This window comes from Falco rusticolus, chromosome 6, assembly GCF_015220075.1.
Source record: "Falco rusticolus isolate bFalRus1 chromosome 6, bFalRus1.pri, whole genome shotgun sequence".
Lineage (NCBI taxonomy): Eukaryota > Metazoa > Chordata > Aves > Falconiformes > Falconidae > Falco > Falco rusticolus.
Window position 1 is genome coordinate 39,580,982 of NC_051192.1, and position 18,848 is coordinate 39,599,829.

An 18,848-nucleotide genomic window follows, 5' to 3' on the forward strand; every position below is an offset into this window, starting at 1 on the left:
ACAATCTGAGATGTAGGCAGCCCTCACAGGACTGTGCCAGGTAGCTGGCTTTCACCAGCTGTTCTACAATAACTATGGTCTTTTGTACTGAAGCTTCAAGAGGACATTCGCTCCTGTTACTGCAGTGTATTAGCATTCCCCATACAGACTCACATCAGTTTCTCTCAAAAACATTTGCAGAAATACCTGTTGATGATCTGTAGAGATGGAAAAACATAGTGGATGTCCGTACAGATGAGCATCCAAAAGCCTACCTGGACTTGTGGTGGGTGTTAGTGTGAATTTGGGAGAAAACCAACTGTATTATATTTTTTGTTTATTTTGCTTCTAGGTTCTGTGAGAGCAGCCTGAGTTAGAACATTTTCTTGCTTCTACACCCAGTGATGAAACAAGAGATACAGAAACCCACAGAAATAGCAATAGCACAGAGCTACAAAGCTAACCAGAAGGACCCGGTCCAAGTTCAGTGTAAGTTTGGGGTGAAACTTCAGGCAAGCGTCTTATCTTGTTTGAACAAGTTCCAACATGCTTATGAATTTCCTCTGCAATGCCCCTGTGACAGCATTTTTAAAACTATGGTGAGCCACAGTACTTGCTTTTGGCTCTTAGAGTTTGCCTACACAGGAAGTTAATGAAAGGCGTGAATTTAAAGTTCATTAGCTAGAGCACATTAATTCCCTGGGTGGATGCTCTTGTGCAGAAAGAAAGTAGCATGAAGTGAGCTAATGCCAATTTGCTTCTATGTGAGAGCATTAACAATCACACATTTTTAGAGCACTTAAAATTCACAGTTGCATAATTCAGTTTCTCATGGACATAATGAAGGTCTCTGCACAATATAAAAGCCCCAGCAGTTGGGACTGTCTTTGTTTAAAAGACATCTAATTATTAAGTTAGCTTGAAAAAAAGACACTTAGATTCAAGAACAAATTTTTCATTGACTTCTGACAGTTTCAAGTTCTGGCATCTCCTAGTTAAAGCTTTACATGGGGAAAGAGGTCCATCCTGAGAAGAAAGAGACTGCTCACCTCTTCAATCATGTCCAGTAATGCTCTGTTACAGTTCTCAAACCTGGATTTCCATGTAGCAGTATCCTTTTCCAACTTCTTCATTTTCTTTGTCATCTATAGAATCGGGAGGAAAAGCTGAATCACAACAGGAATTCCACACTTCAGATTAAATTAGGGCATCCCTTTTATTCAGGTCTTTGGCTATACTCATAACTCTGCTACCAGCAGCTGTAGTGGCTGTGCTAAGTAATAATTTTCATTAAGGGATGAATTTTAAGTAGCTGCCCTATAACTTTCAGCCTTCAGTCTGTAGTCCTAAAGTAGGGCCAGTTGATTATGCAGTTAAAAGTATAGCCAACTCCCAGAGTACAAACTATCATGAAAACAAAAGGCAAAGAAAAGGTGGCATTATTGGGTTTGTCTCGTTACCAGACCACAGTGTTAGGTTGCTGGGAAGTTAAAGAAGGGCTTGTATCTCCTGAGCCAGCAGTGCCAAGGAAGTACCCTCTGGATTAGTCACCTCCATACTACCTCCAAAACACACCGCTAGCTAAACAGCATCATCTTTCCCTTTGGTTTTCTGCAGAGTGAACTCTCTGTGAAGATCATTAGAGGTTGCATGGATCAGGGCACCAGGGTTTCGGGCCCTGGTGGCAGAGCAGAACATGGTTTATTATGACAGTGGGAACAACATGTGGGTGTGTTTGTTTTTTGACTCCCATTCATTACAGGAAATAAGTACCCCAGCTGCAAGGAAGCGGTAACTTGGGCTTAATGGTGGGAAGGTGTCGGTGGGCTTCAGCTGACGCCTGTAGACTGACATATAGCCTGCATCAACCTTTCTTATCAATGCCAGTCACCCAGGAGGCTCTGGGCACTCCTGAAGACATGGGCTGACAAATTCAGCTCTAGACTCCCCCTTTGGTATCTGAGGGTTCTATACCCAACCACCATATTAGGTTTTAGGTAAAATGTTTATTCTTCCAGGCAACTTCGGTTTTAGCTGATAGGGAGAGTGAAAAGTTCAGTTTGCAGTGCTGAAGTCTAAGCTGCTATCAGTTGTGGCTGAGGGTGCCCCAGATGTTATTTGGATGTTGATGAGATTGTTCGCCAAAATGTGCAGAAATGGCTGGACCCCAGATAAAATTATTGCAGTGAGAAACAACAAAATCTAAAAGGAAAGTGTCAAGCACAGAGTTCAGGCGTGAGCTGCTACTCACTTTCTCCATCTCTTGTTTGAATGTGGCAAACACTTCATTGCTTTTGGTCAATGTCTTCTGAAATTCTTCAAACCTTTCCGAGTAGAGAGTGATCTGCATTAACAGAGAAAAACAAAACAAAAAAAAAAACCCCAAAAAAACAAACACCACAATAATTTCAGAGACTCCAGGATGGTGAACTTCTACTTTGGTAGAAGTTAGTAAGTATTGTGTTCAGACATGGAAATTCACTTATGTTTGGAGACCACAAAGCACAAATATCAGGGAACTGAAACTCTCTGCATCTTTTTAAGATTGCAAACTATTATGATTCCTCTGTTGCAGAAAGGTAAACTGAGGAAGAACAGAAAGATGCAGGCCAGAGATTTAAAAAAGATCTGAGAATTATGAGTGCCCTATTGTGAAAGTTCCAGCTATGGTGTCTCTACACAGCGTGTCCAGAAGCAAAAGAAGTGGAGGCTTCCAAAAATATTTCCCTTGGTAACTCTGTAGAGACTTCAAGAGGACAGCAGCAAAGTCAGCAAAGATTTCCAGCCCCTGCCTTTCTGCACAAGCCCTGTACACTTCTTTTCTGTGTACAGTTGTGGCTGACATCTACAGGAAAGGACTTCTAGGATGACCTACGGAATGGAAGAGAATGATGTGATCCCTGTGCCATCTCCATGGGAAGAGACTAATCTGAGCTGGTCCAACCACTGGTGTTGTGCAGAACCAGGCAGTGGGATTAACTCAAGGTGAGAGCCGGCATGGTCAGAGCCGTGCCTGTGCTCTGAGCCTTGCTTCACCACGCAGACAGCGCCAAACTCTAACCTCAGGGTATCAGCTCTGGCAGGCTTTAGCAGAGGAACTCAGTGCAGCCTGGCTGCCTAGCTGTTTACCTGCCTTCTTGATTCCCCAACAAGCCAGACTGGGAGCTGGATGCTACCCTGGCTGCACTGCTTCTGATGTCCAAGTGAGCAGGGGGGGAGGCAACCCCACATCACGCTGCAGCCACAGTTTACCCTCTTCATCTTTCCGTTCCCCACTCGGTGGCCCAGGCTATGGCCAGGAGCTGCACTTGATGTGCCTCAATGCGACTCCACCATCGAAGGGGAGCATCGCTGCTCCCTTCCTATGTTATCTGTCATGCAGGGTAGCCCCACCAGTAAGCGAAGCCCAGCCTTTGCCTCACATCACCGTGATTCTGCACTGGATTCCTTCAAGCTGCATCCGTGCACTGTGGCTTGAGTGAGCTGGGAGGGCACCTTGTCAGCTCTGTTTTGTAGCTGTGTGTGGACTGCAGCTACGGGCAAGGCCAGCAAAGGCAGAGAAAATAATCCCCTGCCAGCCTCTTCTGCCAGTTTCACTTCACTTCATGAAGCAGAAGCAGAAGAAAGATCTGTTGCAATGTGACAGCACTTAAGACTATTAAGGCTCCATATTTTGCTATCAATTTATACCTGGTAGCCATGTGAAAGTTAATCTGTGGCTGTATTTTGTCAGTAATACATATTTTTATATGTAAAATCTGTGCATGTTTAAAAAAAAAGATGTTCTAAAGATCTGAGGCTAGTTTTTTCTGCAAGGTTTTCCTGTTTTCTGCTTCCTTTGTTTTTGGGTTGGTTTTTTTTTCTGGGTGGAAAAAGCACTTTCAAAGCTCCAAAATAATGCAGGATGCTATATAGCTAAAACATGGTTATCTGCTCTTTGGAAAAGAAGACCAGCTCCAACTCACTGACTTCCCTCCGGTGCCAGAGCACCCCCAGCAGCGTTTAGGTGATCAGACACTTCATCTGCCCAGCCTGACAGCTCTCGTTAGAAAAAGGGTGATTGGTGTAACACACAGGGGCTGAGGTGAGGTGGGCACAGAGCAATGGGAGGTTCAAGAGCAGCCTGCAGTGCTCAGGTGTCTGGGTGTGAATACAGCACTAGCTGCAGCCCTTCCCCGCTGAGCTGGGTGAAGGCATGGGAGGATGGGAGGATGGGAGGTTAATCCGTGCAGAGCTCTGTCGTGCCGGTATCGGAGCTAGCTGACATGAAGCTTGCATGTATGTGTTTATATCAGGCTGTAGCCAGATCTGTGACCTATGCACAAACAGAAACTCAGCGGGATTTGTTTTAGCAACCTGAGTGCCACAGTGGGACACTGATACCAAATGAGATGTTTGGAATAGATGTCATGGATCCAAGGAGAAATGCCTAAGCATCCCAAAGCCAAGCAAGGGAGCAGGGGTGGGGAGCCAGCAAAGTGGGGCTCCTAGCCCAGAGCTGTCATCTTAAAAAAACCTCATCTCAATTTTCTGTCTCTGCTTTTCCTTTCCAACTTTTGCCTATTGTTTAATTAGATTAAAAACCTTTCAGGTTTGAACAGGGCAAGCTCTGATCTCAGCTGGGGCCCTAGGCAGTACCACAGCACCAAGAATAGCTTCTGTAACTTAAATTTGAATAGTAGATGAATGTTTTCATAGTGGCTGGAAACAGGCTGAGAGCTGTCTCTCACTAGGAGCAGGCACTCTTGCTCCTCAGTTAAGGAGATGAGGACCCCTTGCTGCTGCCCAGCACCCTAACAGTGTGGGCAGGGAGAGAGGAGGCAGCACTGCTGCCAGGTGGGAACATGGAAGTGGAGGCAGCTCAGCATCACCATGCCATGAGGGTGCTACAGCAAGGGTGCTGCTTACATTCTTGGTTGCCATAGCCCACTGGTTGCACTACTACAGCTACCAAAAATTAAAACCCTCAGCTGACTTTTATCTTCTTGCTTTATTGTAAAGCACAGAGCTAAAAATGTCCGCCTAAGCAACATGCCTGGGGAGGGTGTGCAACATCCTGGGAAGCACCACCATGGTTTGGGTGTATTCCCTCAGGTGGTGCCAGATCCCTGTCACCATTTGAAGAGCCCGATTTGGCTGTCTCAGGCACACTGCTGCCCAGAGACAGACTGGCATGAAGGTGAGTCCCCCAATTCCTTCCAGCTCAAGGAAGCAGCGGGTGTTCATTACCTCCTGTAAAATGGAGTGGTACCTCACTCACTATAGCAGCCTGTGAGGGCTACATTATGGCTTCTCCTTATCCCACTGACCAACGTCTTCTCATAATTTCCACGTAGCTGTTCCTCTGTTAATATCCATTTCTTGTTTTGTGCTGTTTGCATCAAGGAGCTCTTTATGCTCTTTCTGTTCTGCACTTGCACAGTGACCTGTGTGATGACATCTGGTCCATGAGGGAGGCCCTTCAGTGCTACCATACTGGAAATACTACTACTACTACTACTACTACCTGTTGTTATTCCCAGTAACTCCAAATGGAGGCTGCTGTGTGACCGGGCCCTCACACTTCAGCAGAACACCTTACTGCATATTCCACTTCAGCAAGCGAATCACTTAATTTTCATCTACACAAGCCCGCAAGGGGCACATGTATTATCAATGCCTTTGCAGACTTGTTTGACTGGATTTTTCTAAAACAATTTTAGCATTTCAAATGTGTGCTTAATATATTCTAGCTTTTATCAATACCTTCAGTTTCATTAAACTGGCTACAGAGGTCTGCCTGCATACAAAACTCTTTCTGGTTGAACATAGAAGTTTAATTAAAACCACTATGAGAAAATTTGAAGCAGGTTTGCAGTTGGGCCAGACTCAGCTGGAGGCCTTTGAGGTTTGATTGCAGGACCTGTCAAACTGGTGTCAGCAGCAGTTTATGTGATGTTCTTTGGTGCATTACCGGCTTATCTTAGCCTTTGAAAAAACATGTGAAGGACCAAACCCTTCTTAGCCTGTTCCCAGTTTATCAGTTTAGTGCTAGCCTTTCCTGAGTGCTCAACAGGTAGGAAATAGACCATCTCCAAGGGCAGACCTGGAAAAACTTACCAGTATGATTAACTGTGAGCAAAGGCTGGAAGGGGACTTCCTGATGGGTGAGGAGATGGGCAGCTGCAGAGGGGCTTAAGGGCTGCCAGCCACCCCCACCCCCCTGCCAAAGCTCTGCTGGGCGAGACCTTTCTCACAGGCAGGTCAAAGAAGATAAATCTACATGACCATTTCTGTAAGTCTAAGAAAAAAAATCTACCGATGCTGTCACTTTTTGATGTGAAAGTCCAGCGTGTCATCTAATGATCCCACTCGTGTTCAAGGCTGATTATTGCATTGCTCTCAAAGTGTAGTATATACTGGCTGTTTCTTGCTTTTACTGCCTTTCACTCCAGCCTGACTCTTAGTGTAATTTTGGCAAGTAATTTTATTTTATTGAATGTTTCAAATTCCAGCTAAAACCTGAAATCCTAGAGGCCCCTTTGTATAAGCCCTTAGAGGCAGAATTCCTGACGAAGTTGATTAAAACACTGCCTTAACACCCCAGTCCAGAAAAACGTGTGAGTACCTCAGCTCCAGTTTGGTAAACATGTTTTGTGATATGTTCAGTGCTTTGCTGAGTTAGAAACCTGCTTGAAGGGTAGTTATGGTGAATAGTCAAGCCAAAGCACACACATTGGTATGTGGTTGAGTACTATAAACACTCATAAATCATAGCACCATAGAAGAATGGTTTGGGTTGGAAGGGAACTTTAAAGATCATTTAGTCTGGACCCCCTGCCTTGAGTGAGACATCTTTCACTAGATCATGTTGCTCAAAGCCCCATCCAACCTGACCTTGAACATTTCCAGAGATGGGGCATCCACAGCTTCTCCGGGCAACCTGTTCCAGAGTGCCACCACACTCATAGTAAAGAATTTCTTCCTTATATCTAATCTAAAGCTACCTTCTTTTAGCTTAAAGCCATTACCCTTTGTGCTATCACTGCAGGCCCTGGTAGAAAGTCTCTCTCCATCTTTATTATAAGCCCCCTTTAAATACTGAAAGGCTGCAGTACGGTCTTCTCAGAGCCTTCCCTTCTCCAGACTAAACAACCCACATGCCACAGTATGGGCATTACCTTACAGTTGGCTTGAAAATAATCTCTTTCCTTTACAATAGTCTAGGGGATGTAGAATGAGGCTAGAAGGAATACATAGAAAGTAGTTTGGATACTTTACCTGGAATGTACCTCATTGGTTAAAAACTGGGAAACAAAGGCACACCATGCAATCACCTCTCCTACATCACCTGTGCCTGTAGGACAGTCTCTTGCTCCTTTAACATTTTGGCCTGGAGCTTCCATTCTGCAGCTTGGTTCAGGAGCTGTTTTAGACAACAAAAGGAAAACTGTTAGGTCTCTGGTTTATCAGTTGGAAATCCTCATCCTGCAGCTACCTATGCTTTTGACACTGATACCTTGATAACGAGTGATCTAACTTTCAGGTGAGTGTAGTTAGAGGCGTTGGGCAAGACAAAGTATTTAGTGCTATCCTGAGTCATGGGACAGGGCATTTGGTTTCCAAAGGTTTGTTTGAATAGAAGTTCAAAACCTACTTGTAATAAGTGTGCAGCATAGTGGACTCTAAAAAGTGTAGTATTTAACTGTATCTTCACCAGACTTCTAGAGAATGGTTATGGTACTTTCTGGCACTTTCATTTCAGCACAACTTTAGCCAAAGTCTTGCTCTCCAGTGAACAGCAAACTCCCTTTTGCATTAACGATCAGGACTTAGCATACAGGTATGGTCACAGCCAGACGTGCCTCAAAAAATCTGCAAGCTTTCAGAAAGGGAATTCATACTAATTGTCGCAGGTTTACTGTTGTCTTCGGGCTCCATTGGCATCAACGTGCCATCAGTGGGGAAGCCCAGCTCAGGGTGATAAATGCCTCAGATCAAGGAGGCAGCCCAGGAAGAGCCTGACTGCAGTTTCATCTCTGGCTGCTCCTGGGAAGATGTGATTCTCTACTTCAAGGTATTCAGCAAAATGACATTCTGATGTGCAGGCTGCAGATGGAAGGGTCAGTCGAGGCTGAATGAATTATAGGAATGAGGTGTACAGAGACTTTTCCAGGCTGCAGTTCTGAGTCAGCACTTCCAAAGTACGTAGTCATTTTGTAGTAATTGGTTTAATCTGAAAGCAGGAAACATTTACTGAAGTGTTAAAGAGATGTGCCTTTCACCTACTAAACATTTATAAAGCATTTTTACTGGTTAGGCCAAATGTATTTTAGAAAAAGAATGCTAATGATAGCTTGAGAAATGAGATATAAACAATTTAGTTTACCACAGGACTTTCCTCTGTTGGATTAAGTTGTACTGTTTGAAATAGCACAGTTGTGCTCTGAAAATATATTGAAAATAAAAGTGCCATGTAAGTCAGTAGATCCTACCCTTGCATTGGAAGTGAAAGGTGAGTAGAACCATATGCAGAAAACGTATTTGATCCCTAGTAAAAACTTTTATTCTAACCATTTTGTTGGAAATAACATATGTAAACTACTTGAATACCACCTGGCAAAAGAGCTGAGGATGTACCCTGCAGATGCTAACTGAACCCCATAATGAAATCCCTCCCTACCTCCAGCTGTTTGTGGCACAGAGACTGTCTGAATTAGACTTGTTGCCCATGTAGGGGTGTGTGTATATATATATATATTAGTTGTAGAAAAATATTTTTCCATTGATTTGGCCTTTTGAGTTGGACACACTGAATTTTTATCATCTACAGTTTCCTAGATAAGAATGTTTTACAGCTCAAGTATGCAATGCATGAAGAAATACAATGTTCTATTTGTTTTATACCTGCTTCTCAATCTTTGAGAATTTAATTTAATGTTTGGTTCAAGGGAGGTAAGTCAAATTATTCAGTTTAGATCTTGGCTAAAATTTCAAGTAAGTTGTGTCACAGCCAGTAAAAAGAGATGGTATGAGTAGCCTGGGTTAAATGAGCCTCAGTTCATGCATTTGTTTTCCTGGGAGAGGGTATTTTCTACATATACAAAAAGATTTTTTTTTTAAGTTTGGGTGAAATCTGGATTTTTAAGTTTCAACTTTCTTCAATAGCTACTTGTTTTGAGTTTTTTTTAAATTTAGTTATTTATTTTATTATTATATTTTAGGAAATAGAGGATGTCTGGTTTGAATGCTTTAATGAAAAGTGCTTTGAAAACCTTCCGAGATACCCAATCTCTAGTACAGTCATTACTCTGAAGAACTGGGCTTTTAACTGTATTGCTTAAATCTCAGCTAGGGTTACCTTCGTGCCCAGCGTGCCTGGGATAATGAAAAGGCCCCACTTCCCACGTGATGCTTCTGCCACAGCACACGAGGTGGGCAGCGAAGGCAAAGAAAAGTTGCTTCTTTTGCCTGTTAATGAAATCCTTCTCTCTTATTGACCCACATAGCTTCTGCAGCCACTAAAAATCCAGGAGTTAATAAACTCTTCTGTAATGGAAGCAAGCCACAGAGAGGCTTGCTCAAATTAGCACGCACTCTTATGCAGCCTGAGGTCATCTAAAAACACCAAGTTGGGAGAAAATGAATCGGGAGAACTGATACATTTATTAATAGGCTATGAAGAGGTAACAAGGAGGCTGAAGTGTAAAGAAATGAATAAATATTGCATGTGGTGTTTACAAAGCAGCACTTCAGTGGTGTGTGGTGATGTCACACGGTATTATTGGAACTATGATAGCTGCTGGAGGGCCAGACAGTCACATCGTGCTCAGGACTAAAAGAACCAGTGCCCAAAAACATACATTCCCATTTAATGACATGGATCTAGGGACTGGCTTAGTGAAAATTAAGCTTCCCTTTTTGCTGCCAGACTCTGCAAATTCCAATTATGTAGAAATCTGATCAATACCTTCCAGTCATATATTGAAAGCCACGGAGGCTTAAACTGTGATTAATTGCACATCAAAGTTTGCATTACAAGTGCTAAAAATATATGGTATGGTAAGCAGTCCAAGTAGAGCTGACCAGTTGTAGGATAATCTTAAAATTGGATCCTTAGGTCAAGTTGACCCTTTGGGAAGGCCACACAGTATGAACCATTGCTGCTTATAGAGGGGATTGCATTCTTTGTTGCACCTGTAGAACAAATTGTGCAAGTAATGAGATGACCTGCCTGTTGAGATGTGATGTACCGAGGCTGCAGGAGGGGACATCTTCCTTGTGTGAGGTAAAGAAGTTTTGTACAGGGGCAAAGATTCCTACATGGAAGAACTGCCTAGGAAGACATCAAAGTGAGCCTTCAAGGAGTAATCAAATAGATAACAGAATACAAAAATTTTCATTTAAAGACATTTGTAAATCCTGCAGCAAAAGCCATGCACAGGGATGTAAAAAATGGCATGGAGGGAAAGGTTCGGAAAGCTGTTCCCTCAAGGAGCAGGATGCTGAAATGCAGTAAGGCTCTGGCTTTGATCGTTACCGAGCTGGAGAGAGATACAGCTAAATGAGAGGACTCCGTCAAAAACACTGTGATTTCATACATACATATATATACACTACTCCCACAGAAACTAGCACAATAGCTGGGTGGGTGGGACTGAAAGCTCAGCAATAGGATTGAGGTGGGAGACAAGTGTAGGCCAGCTCTCTGGGTGCTGGGCTACCTGCGATGAATCTTGACAGGCTAATTGTGCCTTGACTCATTGAATGGCTTCTGGCCAGTCACCTAAGTTCTTCAACGACATCTACCTCGCTCTGAGGCGGTGTTAGCCATACAGCAGCAGCCTACCTCAGAGGAAGGGTTTTAAAGCGTTTCTTTGGACAGTGTGAAAAGCATTCCTTGTACATGGTGCATGTCATTACACACCCACTGCTTAAAGGCTTTGTAGCCTGTTTTCAAACCTGCTATTTCATAGGTGCTAGTCACACATACAGCAAAGCCACAAAGAAAATCTCCCACTCCCAAATGGAGATGGTGATGACTTTCACTGCTTTAAAATAAGTGAAAACTATGCATATCTGTTCTGGATAAAACACACAAAGAAGGTTTGGCTAGAAACAGGGCCAGTCACAGGCAACAGGCAGCCCCAAAACTCTTATTCTGTGAGGCACAGCAAGAAAGGTCATTGATACGAGGCCGTATGTGTCAGTTTTCCACAGTGTCAGTGCCCTGTCTTTTACATCATCTGGGTTTTTTTCCCCAGTATTTGAAATCTGGTGCTCAGTAGCAAAACCCCCAGTGACAGCAGTAAAGCAAGCCCAGATTTGCTTTGCTGTTGTAAGGGATTTCTTGGAAATGTTTCCTAGGGTTTGAATCTGCCAAGAATTAATGAAATTTTGGGGTTTGACTTTACACAGGCCTCACAGCGAAAGACAGTAACTCAGCTGGACCACAAAGTGTCATGCAGTGACATGCAGATGTGCACATGGAGAAGCCCTAGCTCCTCTTCCCCCCCTCAGTCTTCATCTGGGAGTAAAGCTGAGCAGGGATAGGTGTTCCAGCCACAAGGTCAGTACAGAGAAAGAGGATAAATGCTCTTATGGGCAATTTTTGATAAGAGGTGTTTGTTGTGTTTCCCTTGGAGCCCCACATTTTCATCCATATTTTATGATACTTTGGCCATGCTTGGGCTAATGTATCTGTTTCCAGATATGGGGAGGGGATAAATATACTATCTTTAGAGCTCTCTCATGCTACTCCTGAGTTAGCTGGGTGACTGGTGAAGAATAAAGCTTTCTTCCAGCAGATGAGAGCCTGTCACTCCCCCTGAGCAGCTTCAGCTGCTGTCTCCACTGAGAAGAGGAACTATGTGACAGTGTTGAACTCCAATCCTTTGTAGATGTGAGGATTGCTGTGAAAATACCAGGCAGCCTGAGAAAATTAATTTTAGTCTGATTGAGTCACAAAATGTGTGAGACCACGGAGGAGTGCCCCCTTCCCATCCCAGCTGTGCCTGCGGAAGACATCCCGCTTGGCTTGGAGCTGCTCTTCTCTGTCCCTCTGTCAGAGATGTCCCCTCTGCCAGGTGGGGAGGAACAGCAGATGGGGCTGCTAAATGGACCCAGACCCTTCCTCCATGAGAGAGACGCTGGCAGACCCATGTGGGGAGGAGAACCTCTGCAAAAGAGAAGGGGAAGCTCTGTCACAGCAAGCAGCTCCTGTGGCCTCCTCCACTGGCCAAAACGGACCTGCAGAAGGACCTCTGGGGAGGTTCAGAGCCTGGGGGGATAGCAGCCTTCACCAACCTCACGTTAATCCCACGTTCTTATTCTCCTTTCTGTTTGAATGTGCTCATTTATCATGGGGGGAGATGGAGTATCAAATATCAGAGCCGTTTGAAAGCTAATGGCATCACCTGACCCAATGCCATGATAAATCACCTGTGTAGTAATGGTGAGTTAGCTAGAACGGTCTGTGCTCTAACCCACTGCTCTGCACTTGGCTTCAAAAAGTGTAAATGCCAATGAAAGCAGCCTTTCAGGGGCTGTTCCTTTACATTAAGCATTGACAGTAACAATAAAAATGTCTCTGCTACCATATCCCAGCTTGTGCCTGAAGAACCAATATATTGGTGAAATAGCATGCAGGGCTCATTTTGGACTTAAGTTAGATAAAAGACAGATTAGAAGGATAGGTACATATTCCTTTTCTTTTTGATGTCGCTCCTCGGCTTCCTTCATCATTTCCTGAGACTGCTCCAACTTGGCATCCACCAGTTTCTGTTGAAGTTCTCTGTGCTTAAATATTTTATCAAGGTGCTGTAAGAAAATAAATTCCGCTGAATGTGCAGGTTTAATTATGTACACAGACCTTCATGCTCATGCATGTACAGCTATCTACTGGAACACTCGTAAAACAAAAATATTGTGAAACAGGAAGACTCCTAGCCTATTGCAATTACTAAAAAACTACAGCACTGATAAGAACAAACTGCGCCAGAATTTAAATGGGAAGGGAAACCTGTTTACATTATCTAGTTAAGGTTTTTTGGGGTTTGTTTTTGTTTTTTTCTGCAATAAATCAAAAAGCCTTAGCATCTTTGCCAGTTCTATGGTCTACATATGAAGTCATCAGTATAATCCAATATAACTGAAGATTAAATAATTGCTCATCAATAATAAATACGCAGGGGACACACTTTTCTTCATACTTCTCTCGATCTTTTAAGTGGTCAATGGATCTAAGGCACTGTGTGGATAAATGTGCAAAGACACACTGCACCTGTAGTACTTGGGAGCATGCGGACAGCTCATGTCATCCTCTCTGTAAATACAAGCCCCACACATCCCCTTTGCTCCAGCCACACATGCACAATGTGGGCTTGGAGGGCCCCGGTGAAAGTACATGCGTGGGGATGTGGAGAAGATGAGACCAGATGAACAGAGGCCTCCTCTGTTCTGTAGACTATCTGGCTCCATGGTGACCTTCAGGAGGTAAATGTTGCTAATACGCTCTTCACTCCTGATTCATTTAGATAAAATTCACAGGAGCAAATATTCTGAGTGCATCCCTCTGCTTTACATTCTCTTCTCATAGAAACCACAAGGCAGGAACATACATTTCCTTCACTCAGATTTCACACATGATGCAACAGATCTGGAAATGCATGTATTGTATCAGGCATTCCAGGTTGTAAGGACAGATTACTTATGTTTTATTCAGTATGATAATGTTGTCTGATTGCACTGAGGCTCACAGCAAACGTATTTAGAAACAATAAAAAGACCCATTGTGATGTTTCTTAGCATTCATCATAAAATAAATTTTAAAACATGGTTGTCTGGGATTTTACTGGAGGATTTTTTTTTCGCGTCAAAATTTTCTGACCAACTCTTAATGCTTACAGAAATAATAATTTCCCATCTATCTATTATCTGCTAGATCTTATGGCAAGCATTGTGCCTGCAAAGAGGAATCTATTCCAATGCAAAGGGCCTCCTTTATCTGCCATCTTAATTTTCTGCTTCTGGGGAAGGGTCAAGGCATTTACATTAGAGCCCTTCTCAGCAGCCTGTGTCTGGAGGGAGCAAAAGTGTATCTGGTGTCACCGGCTGAGCAGGCTGTCCAAAATGATGGGACCTGGTAGCTGCTCCGTGGGGACTTGGGGGGAAGCAGGAAAGGGGAGCTGGGGGAGGTCCACAGGGGTTTGGGGGAGCTGTGAGGGGCAGCTCAGCAGGCAGCTGGCACACCTCGCTGCTTGGGTGCCTCGGTCCCTCTCCCCACAGCAGCAAGGCAGTGGTGGGTGCTGCAGGCAGGGTGCTGGCAGAGATTGCCCTGTGGAGTCTGGTGGGCTTGCTGCGTGCATAGTCCTGCTCAGACAGCAAGGTGTGTGTCGGGGCTATCTTCGTTACCTCCATGAGACACCCGAATGACAGCCAGTGGGGAGGACAGGCTGGCAATGCTTTCTGCTTTCCCCTGGGAAGCCGGGTTTGCTGCCTATCCCCATGGGCAGCCAGGGCATTGCTCTCACCTCTTCCCGCAGCTCGTACTGGTCGATGATGCTTTTCAGCTTCTCTGCCAGCTCTGTGTTCTCCTGGCAGAGCTTCATGTTCCTCTCGCTTTGCTGCTCGATCTGAGCCTGGATTTCACTCAGTGTGCCCTGGAAATGATTAGTTATTTCTTTCCTCTTCTCATCTTCCTCCCGTGCCCGCTGAATTGTTTCCTCCTGTTGTTAAATGGGAGAGAATGCAGTCATGTAAGAAAGACACATAATAAGCTGTTCCAGAAAGATACTCTTTCAGAGCAGCATAAGGCTTCCCTTTGAAGGATTATACGTGTTTGTGTTCCTCTTTGGAGATCTTGCTTTCCTCTGCTCCAGCATTAGGCATGATTCTAAATTTACAGAGCAAATTATGCAGTGGCCTTGAAAAAATTAGGAAACTAAGAATTCACATTTCTAAAGATGGATGTGGAGCAGTCTCAGATCAAAGCAAGCCTGGAAAAGGGGACATACATACATGTCTTCGTTCACGATACTGCAGCACAGCTTTTGCTTTGGGAGAAGATATTTAGTAGAAGTGGTCAAAAGCTCTTTTATTGAAATTCTTCTTGAAAGAATTTAAAAAATCACCCTTTAGAATGCCACCTTTTAACTAGGAATGCTCATATTAAATTTATGGTCTTTGGGATTTTCATTTTTAAGAGAAATCCATCACTTTCTGTAAAATCCCTCCCAGTTCCTTATTTTCGCTTCCCTAACTTTTTAAATGACACCAACCTTTGCACTAATTTATTAGGTAGTGCAATCAAGGAAAGATTGTAGACAGTTTCTTACAGAATCAAAGCAGAAAATCAGAATTTTGCCTGGAGAAAGATAGGTGGATTTTTTTCCCCTGATTATTGAAATTCAGTTTTGGATTTATTTATATAAAAGTCAGTGCAGAAAGAATTTGGATTCATTGCTTTGGATCCAGAAATATGGACTGTTTTTATTCCCTACTCATTTGTTTCCAGGGCAGTCTGCTCTTTTAGGGAATATAATCCTGACATACAGTGGCTAGGACCATATCTGCTCTAGTTACAAATCATGCCAGAACCACATTAAGAACCCACTCCACAGCATGCAAATGGTATACTCTATTAAGGCTTCAACTAGCATAGTCATTTACATAAAAATCTCTGATAACACTGCATATGGATATTTTCTATAAATATACTTGAATAAAGCCTTAGCTGACTCTAATGAGGTATAATTTGTATCATAAATGTGACATAAAAGGAGTTGATTCAGGCCCTACTCTTAAAGTAAGATGAATATCAAATGACCCAATTTCTACTTAGCATGCACAACACAAGCCTGATCTTGGACAACTGCTCTTCAAAGCAGGGGATGTGTGTCCTTCTGCTGACGGGTGAGTGATAGAGATGACACCTTGGATGACAAGAGGAAAGTATTGAAACCATTAGTGCTAATAATACTATGGTGCACAGAAATCACCATGAAGCCCTGCTGTGCTCTCTGCAGTTTACACAAGAACACGTGTGTGTACTGACAAACAGAGTAAAACAAAGCGTGAGCCCTGAAGGGCTCTCACTCTTAGGAAGAAGGAATTTCAGATGGAGCTGGGCAAATGACTTGCGGGCTCCTTGTTCAGTACTGGGGTTGGAAATTGGACCCACAAAAAATATGCAGCAAGATGAAAGAGAAGCTTTCCCATTATTTTTTTTAATTGGTGAGGATGATTTTGATTTAGCCTGAAACATTTTACTTGACCAGAAATTGAGCTGTGTTCTGTTTGTAGTTATTTTTGCTTATCCCTTTTAGTGCAATATTGAACCAGAAATGCTGTTCCAAAGTAAAAAATTCTACTCAGAAGGTGTTTTAAATCAACCACTTTAGCATTCCCAAAACTAAACATTTATTTTTCCTTTGCAGGGGGATGTTTACAAATAATGTCCTCCTTTTCATTTTTGTTCAAAACTTTGCCAAATTTAACTTGAACTCCTAGATAGTTTTGGTCAAGTCAGAACTCCATTTTACCTCTAATACACTGTTTTAAAAAAATTCTCATGCCTTTTAGTTCTCCACTGTATAGGTGCAGCCTTGAGCAGGGAGGAGCATGAGCAGGTGCTCTCACTCCAAGAAGTCAGAGTGAGAAATTGAACTCGCATGCCTAGAGTCCTATTTCTATGACTTCAAAACATCCTTCCTCAAAAATACTTTATTGTTTCAGTGGACCAAATGGTGTTATAACATGTCACTGCTGTGAGTTAAAGCTTTCTGGAGTAATAAATTCGGCTGAATATAAAACAAAAATTTGGTGGATTGTGTGCATTTCACACTGAACAGTTCTATTACAAGGTGAAATGAGACATCCTGAGAGTAGCAATTATGCAAATGTAAAAAACCCCCACCTCTATGCATGTGTTACTCAGAGGATCTTATTTCCTGCTCATCCTCTCTTTTGACGTAGAATAATTATACAGAGTGCAGAGACGATACAAAGATTCATGGTTAAAGACACTAAGCCAGGAAGCATTTAGTTGCAGGGCACAGTATTTCTCTTGACCTCTTCTGTTTCAGAGAAAAAGATACTTGAGGAGGATATTTGCCTGAGGGGGGGCCGGGATGTGTCCCAGAGCGCTCCTCAGGGTGCCTCATAAAATGGCAGTGATTTGTTACACCTGTGCCAGGGGACAAACCCCTCGGTGCCTCAGTGCTCTGCTGTGCCACGGAGCTGGCTGCGACACTGGCAGTGCTCAGCTGATGGTGGGCTCATGCCCAGTCCCTAAGGTAACACGGTTTCAATCTCAGAGGCTTCTAGGTGCTACTGAGAACACCATGGGAATCGTGATGGGTCTTTGGAGGTGCCTGCTTTAAATCTGAGCCTTTACTAGCGGTAAAAGCCTACAGCTGAGGCACTGGCGTCAGGGAAGGGCTGGAAGCCCACGGTGCCACCAGCAGAGCCCTGCGTCCCTGCCAGCTCTGCTGCAGGGCTGTGGGGCTGGCTCCCCTTCACCACCTCACCTGGGCAGGCACAGTCTGGCAAACCCCAGATCATTGGCATCACCCAGCTTTTATTATCGCGAGGCTACAGCCCTAATTCTTTGCTTATACTTGTCCCTGTGACCGAAGAAAATGCACTTTCTTCCAATAGGTTCCTTAGTCCTTCCCGTTTCAAAGTTTCCCATAGTGTAAAGTAAGATCTTTAAGTTTTTCCCCAGACTGGAGGCTTGACTTCTGTATTGTGTTACTGCTATAGCAGCTGAAGTAGCTGTGGGGAGGCAAGAGCTCCTGTCTTGCTTGGTTGCAGGGGGCAGAGGGTGTTTGGGGTGGTGACTTCTCAGCGTCATGATGAATCCATAACATGTAAACCACAACTGGCCTTGTCATCTGCTTCACTATGGGCTTATTCTTTTGATACTTTTTAAATTAAGTGTTCGGTTTTAGTGAGAAAAATAAAGCGTTGTAAATTCTTTTTAGATTTCCAGTTGTGGAAGGCTGAAGTCCATCCATAAACTATTGTTCCCTTTCCTCTGCACTTTCTTAGCTTTGTGCTCCCTATCTACCTTGTCAAAGATATATTCTTGTGTCCTGCTGCAATACTGCTATCATTCTTGTGTTTTACTGCTAAAAATGTAAGAATGCATTTAATAAAACCTTGTAAAATTAAGACAAGGATATTTTGCCATTTGGGATTTATCACTGGAATGTGAGACAATTTGCAAATAGAAGGGCAGGATTGTCTCTGGTCTTCATGCCTCTCTGAGGCAACGCAAGAAGACTGTTGGTTTGCTGAAGTCGTATCAGCTGAGGCAATACGAGCATGGACTCCTCGTTTTCAATGAACCGTTCTCTTCATCCCCAGGCACCACAGCCTGAGCCAGTTTGGAGCTGAGCCCATACTTGAAGCTGCTGACTTCTGTGACATTTGTATGAAAGTCACTGCTTAATGGCCAGTAGCAGGAAGGACAAGGGATCTGAGATGTTCATCACTACAAGATGCTAAGTGGCCACCAAACTGTCAGATAATTGGCAGAACACAAACACCATGCAGAGAAATGAGTTGCTATTGGTCTTAGCAGAGCTACTCTCTATTGCAGTGGGAACACAACCTGCTATTTCACGAACATTTATTCTGCTTTTTTTGGATGGAGAATTAAACATCTGTTTTCTGCTGTGAAGTATAACTGCAAGGAAATAATCTGAATAGCTGGACTGTAAGTAAGTCAGATTTTGAGGCCAGTGTCCAATACTAACCAGAAATTTTTCTTCTCTGATCTGCCCTGTCGATTTTCAGCGCTGCTCCACATTGCATATTCATCACCACTTGGCTGCACTGATCTCCAATTAATGGGAATTCCACACACCAGATGAGTGAAGATGACA

At 43.5% G+C, this 18,848-nt stretch overlaps 2 protein-coding genes across 2 annotated transcripts in view; one reads left to right on the forward strand and one right to left on the reverse strand.

The window, feature by feature from the left end:
* Positions 1–2,382, forward strand: part of HECA (hdc homolog, cell cycle regulator) — a 49,860-nt gene extending 47,478 nt beyond the window's left edge. The window contains exon 5 of the transcript XR_005104796.1: positions 332–2,382. The gene's annotated coding sequence lies outside the window, so the exon portion shown is untranslated. The remainder of the gene's footprint in view (positions 1–331) is intronic.
* TXLNB (taxilin beta) overlaps positions 1–18,848 on the reverse strand; it is a 34,707-nt gene that overhangs the window by 6,273 nt on the left and 9,586 nt on the right. The window contains exons 4-8 of the mRNA XM_037391148.1: positions 14,490–14,684; positions 12,658–12,777; positions 7,310–7,384; positions 2,231–2,323; positions 1,029–1,124 (exon numbers count right to left, since the gene is read on the reverse strand). Of these exons, the coding sequence (XP_037247045.1) occupies positions 1,029–1,124; positions 2,231–2,323; positions 7,310–7,384; positions 12,658–12,777; positions 14,490–14,684 (579 nt within the window). The remainder of the gene's footprint in view (positions 1–1,028; positions 1,125–2,230; positions 2,324–7,309; positions 7,385–12,657; positions 12,778–14,489; positions 14,685–18,848) is intronic.